This window comes from Artibeus jamaicensis, unplaced genomic scaffold, assembly GCF_021234435.1.
Source record: "Artibeus jamaicensis isolate MK-2021 breed Jamaican fruit bat unplaced genomic scaffold, CSHL_Jam_final scaffold_1283, whole genome shotgun sequence".
NCBI lineage: Eukaryota > Metazoa > Chordata > Mammalia > Chiroptera > Phyllostomidae > Artibeus > Artibeus jamaicensis.
Genome location: NW_026522028.1, coordinates 1,863,112 through 1,872,758, shown reverse-complemented (window position 1 = coordinate 1,872,758; position 9,647 = coordinate 1,863,112). Strand labels below are relative to the sequence as shown.

At 37.3% G+C, this 9,647-nt stretch overlaps 1 protein-coding gene across 1 annotated transcript; it reads left to right on the top strand.

Annotated features, from left to right (window-relative positions):
* Nucleotides 1-2,362: 2,362 nt before the first annotated feature.
* LOC119047553 (melanoma-associated antigen B16-like) lies at nt 2,363-3,403 on the top strand. The gene has a single exon (XM_037142993.2). The coding sequence runs from the start codon at nt 2,363-2,365 to the stop codon at nt 3,401-3,403; it is 1,041 nt and encodes a 346-aa protein (XP_036998888.2).
* The last annotated feature ends 6,244 nt before the right edge of the window (nt 3,404-9,647 follow it).

The window sequence follows — 9,647 nt, the reverse complement described above, 5'->3', positions numbered from 1 at the left end:
TGAAATAAAGTCATAGAAGGTGGATTCTGTCTTACTCTCATACCCCAGTTTCAGAAAAGGAATATAAATAAACAAAATAAATCTAAAGGGCTTTAAAATAATTTTGTAACAAGATGGGTTATATGATGCAATCATTTTACCCGAAGACAGCATGGAAATAAAATCACAAGCTCTGAAAAAGTTGAAAATCCCTCATCAGACCTTTTACTGGGGTTTTTGGGCCATGGGACATCAGGATTAGGTCATCCTACTTCTCATTTGCTTAATAATACACTACTGAGCATTTAATCACTTTGATTAATAAAGTTTTGTGGACTGATCTTCCAGATCAGGAAATGGAAATGCAGAGATAAGCCTATAAAAGAAAAGTTACAGTAGTACCCAATATTTTAATTTGCTTGTTCTTCATCTTCTCATTACCTAGGGAAAGAATGGCCTGTTAATTCTCATGAACTATACCTAACACCCTGATTATATATCTCAATACACTTTCCACTCATGAACATATTTGAAGACAAATATTTGTGTTTTAATTATAGAAGTAGCCATCTATTTTACTTTTTAGGTAAAAGAAAATGGCAGATCTATATATAGATTGCTTATAAGGTCTAGTAATATAGACAATATATAGAATGTCATCAAGGACATCTTCAATATGCAAATGATAATAAAATATATATTTTTCAAACTTTCAGGTCACTTTGAAGATTCATATGAAACACTCCTGAAGACAGATTATAAATTAAAGGACAAATCAAATAGCACAATAATATGTACTTTATCATTACATTTATGTAATTTACATAAACTTTATTTATGTAATTAAATGCCCAATTATATCTATGTAAAATTAACTCAGAATAAGTTTATATGGTTTGTTCTGAAGCTATTGTTTGAAGTGTTTTCAGTGAGAACATAGTCATAGAACATCACTTCAATATTTTAACTCTGATCAGTAACAAATCACTTGCAAAACACTTTAACACTTTCCTATGCTCTAGGCTCTTCATCTGTAAAGTCACAGTTCTGTCTTGCCTTATTATTTCAATTATTTATCCAGTGATCAGAAGTCAGGAGGCAGATATTAACCTAGTGGGCCCATGCTGCCTTTTAGAACTCTTCCACTTAGTGATTATAGGAAGTGATGCAATGTTTTCAGGGGGAGTTGCAAGACTCCGTAACAATGTGTCTATATAGGCTTTTTCCTGTAGAAAGTCTTTAAGAACAGATTCTCAACTGGTTGGAGAAAAGAGCCCATGTGAAGGGTTTGTGTGTGTGTGTTTATGTACTGTGTTGCAGCTTGACCACCTAGCATCTAACTTGGAACTTTGACTTAATCTCTGTAAGAGTCACAGTGTGGTAAATTCAGACAGATTGTCAGAGAAGTGGCACTGCCTAGGACGTAATTAATCAAAAGGACTGCAGCCATAGTATAGATCCTAAGTGAGGGCTATGGGAACCAGTTACCGTAGAAAAGAAGTGCTACATACAGCCCCACACCTGCTTTCAATCCTGGGAGACTCCTGGCGGAGGCAGCTACAAGTGGCATCCCCTGACTAGGGCCTTGAGAGTGTAAAACTGATGAGGGCCTTGAGTTGAGGAGGTGCAACCTCATGTTAACTGTGGGCAGTGCCCCAGTTAAGACACTGGGTTGGGACTGAGAGCACCATGAACTTCAGAATGGCGGAAGCTCCAAGAACTCTGCCACTATTGTTGGTGCTGAGAAGCTCCAGAGTAACTCTGTTAGAGACCTCCTCTGGACTCTGGTCTCTTGGGAGTCTGACAGTGATGATGAGAGTCTTGGTGTATGGGGCACAAACTCATTTTTGTGGAAGGAGGAATCCCTGGCCCAAAGGGATACTGGAGGAAGACAATTAATAAGGTTAAATACCCCAGAATATAAGGAGCCCACAGAACCTTACTCCTGTTCTCAGGGTGGAATGACCCGGTCAACATTAAGAGCTGTGAGTGGGGGTAAGCTTGGAGGGGACATCCTCTAACTTCTGGTCTCGAGTATCATTGGTGAAGGCCTGTACTTAAAGACTCAGCCTAAGTCAACAGAAAGAGGAGTTCTAGGACTGGTCAAGTGTCAAGGTAAGGACATTGAATGAAGAAGGGACCAATAATCTCAGAATAGAGGGGGGCCCACTAAATAAAGTTCTGTCCCTTTTGTACGGAACTTTACAAAGTTCTCCGAGGAAGTTCGCGGAGTAATGGTCAGACTTTGGCACTCTAGCAGTCTAACGGTCAGACTGAGTTCACTGTTGGAGATCTCTCACATCCTGCTTTTTCCCTAGTTTGTGGACCCCTTCCATCTTCCCTCCTGCCAAATTCCTGCCTGCTACTACCAACTAGAGTGAACATGGCTCAGCATCAGGAGATTCCGCAAGATTCACAGGAACAACAAGCCCATAGTAACACTCAGGGCCTGGATGCTACACAGGTTTCTGAGGCTATGGAGGAGAGCTCATCCTCCTCTTCCTGTATTCTAATGCCTAATAACCTGGAGGAGGCCCTGGCTGCTGGCACACCTGATAGCCCACAGAGTCCTCAGAGTGCCTGTTCAACTTCCACTGTCTTCAGTTTCATCTCATCAAGTAAATCAGATGATAGCTCTGGCAGCCAAGAAGAAGAAGATAGTTCAGCTTCTTCAAAGTCTCTGTCAGAAACTAAGAGCTTGCCTGAAGACCCTTTAGATGAGAAGGTGACTTTGCTGGTGCAGTTCCTGCTGCACAAGTATCAAACGTTTGAGCTGAGCACAAAGGGAGACATGATTGATGTTGTTATCAAAGAGTATAGGGATGACTTTCCTGAGATCTTCAGGAGAGCCTTTGAGTACATGGAGCTGGTCTTTGGTGTTGATGTGGAGGAGATAGATCCGACCAGCCACAGCTATGCCCTTGTTAACAAATTAGGCCTCACCTATGATCCAAGGCTGAGTAGTGATGAGGGCGTGCCTAAGACCAGCCTCCTGATCATGGTTCTGGGTGTGATCTTCATGAAAGGCAATAGCACCACTGAAGAGGATATATGTAAAGTGCTAAATACAATGAACTTACATCCTGGGACAAATCATTTCATTTTGGGGGAGCCCAGGAAACTCATCACCCAAGATTTGGTGCAGGAAAAATACCTGGAGTACCGCCAGGTGCCCAACAGAGATGCTCTATGCTATGAGTTCCTCTGGGGTCCAAGAGCCCATGCTGAAGCCCGTAAGATGAAATTGCTGGAGTTTTTGGCCAAGGTCAATCAATCTGACCCCACTGATTTTCCATCCCAGTATGAGGAATCTTTGAGAGATGAAGAAGAGAAAGCCCAAGCTAGAGCTTCAGCCACAACAGGCACTATTGCCATGGACATGGCAAGTTCCAGTGCCACACCCAGTAGCTCCTCCTATCCCTAATAAAATCTGAGGCAGATTCTTCACGAGAGGCAGTGGAGTGATAGGGTGCAGCTGTAAAGAACATAATATGTTACATCTTTGTGTTACTCTTTTATATAATTAAGAGGGAGGTTTATCTTATGTGGAGAGAGTTAATTTTCAAATGTTCTTTTTAATAAACATTTGATTAGCTTCAGAATCTAACTTTATGAATGACATTGGCCATATATTATTTATTGCTATTTATGAAATTTAAGAATACAGGTTTTATTTGTTTATAAATAAAATTGTGAAACTGTCTTATTTTGTGTTCTGGAAAAGATAACATGACATTTGAATAGACTTTACCTTGGAACTGTCAGAGAACTCAGCAGGAAAACAGTTGGGTTCAAGAAAAAACAACCATTGGCTTCTCATTCCTTTTAATCTGCTGTTCTGTAAAATTAAATGGCATATACATGTATTTTCTTAGCTTATTTAAGAATGTATGAGACATAAATCTTAATAAATTAGACCCTGCGTACACTGGCTCATTTATTCCCCAAACATTAATTTAGCGTCTGTTCTTTGGAAAGCACTGTGTTAGTACAGGAGATGCTAAGATAAACAGGACTCACTGCCCACCCATAGAACTTGGGAGACTAGGATGAGGGATCATGTAAAGACAATGGTGGGTAACCTTTAATACCAAAAGAAAATGTCAAAAGAAGTCAGGAGGTGGAGGGAGAGGTCTGTGTGAAGGCAGTCAAGTGTAAAGGTCCTGAGACAAGGCAAGCTGAGGCCCTGGGGAACTGCACATCCTTCAGTGGGAAGTAATTTTAAATTAAACTGCATGGTATACTAGGTGAGGCTGTGGGAGTGGTGGGCAGGGGCTGGGAATGGGGAATCTTTCTTACTAGTTGGTTTGAGATCATGGGTAAACCAGATCCCAACTGAGAGAAGAGTAGAAGATATCCTATATTGTTGTCCAAGTGCAGTTGAACACAATGCACAAATCTGGTGTTTTATGAACATCATCTTCAAGGAGTTTGTGAGAAATAAGGGTGATACTTTCTTGAGGTAAGATACCCAGAAGCTGGCACTTTTTGCCCATGACTAGGAGACCAGAACCCACATCACTCAAAGTACACTTTAAATAGGTTATGTTCAATATAATTAGGCAAACTAGGCAAGGCCAAGAGTTTTGGAGGGAGTGGATGAATGAAAAGAGAGATGCATTGTTGGAAGGACAACTGGGAGGGAGGGAAGGAGTTGGTCTTTGACACAAATTCTAGGAGCTTTGAGATGCACTCAGTTGGGAAATACTCCCTCCGCTAAGGCCCATATTAATATATCTTCCAATATAGAAGCAGCCTGGACCTCTGAATCACTCACTAGTAAAATCCCCTCCCAAATCACATTAAATTTTACATGCACAAGAAATAAATCTTTGTTGTGCCAAGCCACTAAGATTTTAGGTTTTATGTTTTGCACCAGACAGCAGTTATTTTCTCTAACTAATAAACAGGTATTATTTATCTTGTTAAGCTTATTTTAAAATCTTAGTGACAAAGCTAATAATAGTGCATATATTCTGGTTGCAAATATTTCTAACATACATAAATCTTCTCCCATTTCAGTGTTCTTCCAAAATTAAGCTTTCTCCTTAGAGGTAACTGCAATAAAAATATGGTATATATTATTTTAAAGATAATTTTATGCTTTTAATAGGTATGCTATAAAATGTACTGTGATTTTAAAAAATATAGTGGATTGTAATGGACATATTGTTCTCCCATTTACCTTGTCACTTAATAAAATGAATGCAGCATCATTCCATCACAACACATGTAAATATACCTCATTATCTTAACTGTTCTCTTGGATTCTAAAATATGAATGTTCCATAATAAATATTCTCCTCTTGATGCATATATATGCAGTTCCCATTAGTTCCTATGGTTAACAGAACTGAAATCAACATCTTTGGACATCAGTTTTTGGGGAAATGTGCATAGGAAAGACAGCAGACAGAAACTGGGATAAATTTGTGAGGGTATGAAAATTGTAAATTTTTATAAATATTGCCAAAGTATCATCCCACTAATTTACCAATTCATATTTTCAAAAATTAATGTCTGGAAATACCATATATTCTTTACATTTTGTTTTTCTGATCCTTTAACTTTTACTCAAACTTATATACACTCAAACATTTAAAAATTTTTCACAGTTGTATTAATTTGTATCTCCTTGCTTTCTAACTAGGTTGTGCACAAAATTAACTTACTCTCTTGCCCATGTAAAGCTAGTTTTCTACATAGATGTTCTGAGTCACAGGATTTCTCTCAACATGCTTTAAAACTGATGTCAACAAGATATTTTCCTTTTACATTGAGAAAGAAAGAGTCAGAATAACCAGGTACCAGGGATTAGGGCCAGACAATTTTAGCTAGTAAGGGCCATGAGGAGGGTGGTGGGGGAAAGCAGTTTCTAGAGTTCATGAGGAAAACCACCAGCAAAAGCAAGCCCAGAGAACTTAACAGCAGGCTGTCAGGCAGGGATCTGAATCTCGAATTCAGCATCATGTAGACATAAGGAAGGTTGAACAGTGTGGGTAAAGTAGGGATTACCATCCCAGAGTCCTGTCTACTCAGCCCTTTCTTCCCCTTGGGGAGAGTGGGCCCTGATACCTACAGAACTCCAGGGTGCTCCCTGAACACTGCTGAGAAAGCTCGGTGCTGAAAGACCCTGCCTCAGACATGGACTTCATCTAGGGTTGCCAACCATCCTGAACACACAGGACATGTTCTCTATTGGGTTATGTCTTGTGTTTTATACCAACTTTGTCAGGACACCCTAATATCCTATATTCAGGTTTTTTTTTCAGTAAGTCACACAAATTTAGCAGTTAGAGCTATTTTTCAACCATAGTGATTTGTGATTAACTCACTTGTGTGGAAAAACCATATCTTCACAAATAAAGGTCTGCTCTCTCCAGAGCTTTTTTTTTTTGGGGGGGGCGGTATTTAAAATTTAAAAAAAGGAAATATTCCAGAAATAAAAAGCCTGTTTTTGGCCCTAGTCCCAAATCATGAACAAGTAAATATATAATCAGTGCAATCAACCCATCAATGACTGTCTCCAGAAACTAAGTGTCAGGCTTCTGAAAATCAGCCAGTCAGCAATACCCTCACAAACAGCTGTCCTGAAAGTCATCCAATTGGCAACTGTTTCACACTTCTAGGCAGCATCCAATCACCAAGTTCTTCTGTCCAGGGACCATGCTTCTGAAAGTCAGTGGATCTATAACAGCCTTATTCTAATGACTGCCTGCCGGAACACAACTGTAAGTCTGCTGATCCCTAACACTCTGCTTCTGAACATCCTCCATTCTTGAATCCCCAAACTAACTAAAACTTCATACAAGATCAGCTCTGGCACTATTTAGGAAGGCCTTACAATACAATTCTCCCCTCAAGCCAATTAGAAGTTCTCCTTTTTGTATCAAATATGAATTTCCAGTTATTTTCATAGTTTCACAACCCTTTCAATCATTCAACAAACCCTATTTACAGATTTGTTCAGGCTTGTGAGTGTCAGTCATACTGACTGATCTGGTCATGAGATTTTCAAATTCAGTTTTCAAATCATGCTATGGTTGCTTTCATCTACTTTTGTGTATATTTGAACCTCAAAATGCCCAGCATAAGTTTAATTGTTGTGATAAATTTTAGAATGGTGGACATTTATTGAGTAATAAGCCTTTTCAAAGTTTTTTGTGCCATATACAATGCTTCATTCAATAAAGAAAAAGGTGGAAATCCAGATATACACCAGCATATACTAACAGCTGAGCATGACAGAGATATGATTTCCTTAACTAGTACCAATGATATTTAAAAAATAGTGCACTTTTTTAAATTAATTTACTTTTTAATTGATTATGCTGTTACAGTTGTTAAAGAAATATTCAGATTACAAAGATAAAATTATCACAGCAGATGTTGTAATGGCATTCTATACTGTATATCATTATTGATTTTTTACCTCAAGGTGGAAGAAAAGTTTGAAGTTGCAAAATCAGATAAATCTACCACAATAATAAAAAAAATACATTAGCTCCATTTACTATTACAGTGGTCATCAAAGATTTAAATACTTCATCTTTTTGACATCATGGCCACAGGAAAAAAAAAAAGGATTTTTTACAAGACTATTGTGAGTAAAAACCCTTTGCAGATGTGGCCTCAGAAACAATAGGACATTTTTTGCAGACTTCCTTTTGTTTTAGTTAGGACTTAATGAACTAAAGTAGTTAAGTTGATGTAAAAGTATGCATGATTCTGTGGTAGATGTTTGCTTTACTATCTGTATTCTGTATTCTACATAATGCAATTTATTTATTTTTATTTTTAATTTTCATTTTACTTTCTATCTCTTCATTAAAATGTACATCCATCAAAGTAGGATTCCTCCTGGAAAAGGATATCTCACAGAAAACCTTTTTTAAAATGTTTTTCTTTCTTTTTTTATTGTTGTTCAAGTATAGTTGTCTCTATTTCCCCACACACACACTACTCCACCCTACCCCAGCCATCCCCATCTCCCACCTCAATCCTACTACCTTTGGCTTTGTCCATGTGTCCTTTGTACATGTTCTTTGAAAACACTCCCCCCACCCAGTATCACCTCTGATTACTGTCAATTTGTTCTTAATTTCAATGTCTCTGGTTATGTTTTGCTTGCATGTTTGTTGTGTTGATTAGGTTCCACTTATAGGTGAGATCATATGGGATTTGTCTTTCACTGCCTGGTTCATTTCACTTAGCATAATGCTCTCCAACTCCATCCATGTTGTCACAAAAGATAGGAATTCCTTCTTTCCTTCTGCTGCATAGTATTCCATTGTGTAAATGTACCATGTTTTTTTTCATCCACTAATTTACTGATGGGCACCTAGGTTGCTCCCAGCACTTGGCTATTGTAAATGGTGCTGCTATGAACATTGGGGTGCATAGGTTCTTTTGGGTTGGTGCTTTGGGATTCTTATGATATAATCCCAGCAGTGGAACTGCTAGGTCAAAAGGCAGATCCATTTTTAGTTTTCTGAGGAAATTCCATACTGTTTTACACAGTGGCTGCACCAGTCTGCATTCCCTAATACAATTTAAACATTTGATGTTCTTTTATTGGAAGTGAAGTAATAGTCATAAAATGATTCTTACTTCAGCATTTATATTTTTGAACTAGTTATTAAAGGATTTTAGTGAGTTTGTTAGCATTTAGAATTCTTTAATTTTCATTAAAAATCTATTGATCCACTTTAACAAATGCAGTTGAAAGAAACTTCAATTTATTTGAAGCTCTGATATCACATTTAATTCTGAAGAAAATGCCACAAAATTGTTGTTGACTTTTCAAATAAGCCACTGAGCAAAGTCTGCTTATTTCTTGTTTATACTTTTTAATGTTTCTCTACAAATAAGATTATGTACTTTGCAAGAAGAGTAGTACTGTTAAAGGACTTTGTTGAGTAAAGGAACTTGTTAAATGTGCTAGAGAAAGAACTGGTAAAAAATATTTCCCTTTATGTGTCAAGACTGTTCTTAAAAAAGAACAACATTACTAATAAGCAAGGAAAGAAATTCTGATGTGGAGTAGATAATCATTATGGAATTTGTCAAGACTATCACTTGAAATGAATTTCATCACTTGAAGAATTTGAATTGGTAACATGAATATTATTGAATATCCTTCCATCATGGAAACAAGAAGGATGGCAATTAATGACAATGTCCTCTTTTGTCAGTGAGTGACATTTTTTAAAAAGTTAAGAGATGCAACACAATCCCGAACAATGGAAGGGTGAGCTGTGCCACAAAAGATGGTATTATGTGAATCAACAAAGCAAATTTGAAGAGCAGCTCTCAGAATTGTTAACTATGTCAGTACATTTTCAGTATACCAGCCCATAATGCTGATGATGAGCATATATTTCCATTCATGAATTTTCAAAGGACAAAATAATGAAATGAGTTACAGCAACTCCTGTTATATTTATACTAAAATGGAAATGGAAGACAGACTGAAAATTCAAGGAATTTTATAAGCAAATTCTATAAAAATAAAAGCTTAAAAAGAGGTAAATCATCAAGGGAATAAAGGAATAAATGATTGAAATTTTTATAGTTTAATTTATGTAAATGATAAATAATGGTTTAATATATCCCATATGCTTTTTCTTTTTAATTTCAAAGTGTATATTCATAGAAAATATTATAGG

Excerpts from the sequence above, each read along its gene's own strand:
- LOC119047553 (XM_037142993.2), top strand. The coding sequence starts at position 2,363 with ATGGCTCAGCATCAGGAGATTCCGCAAGATTCACAGGAACAACAAGCC.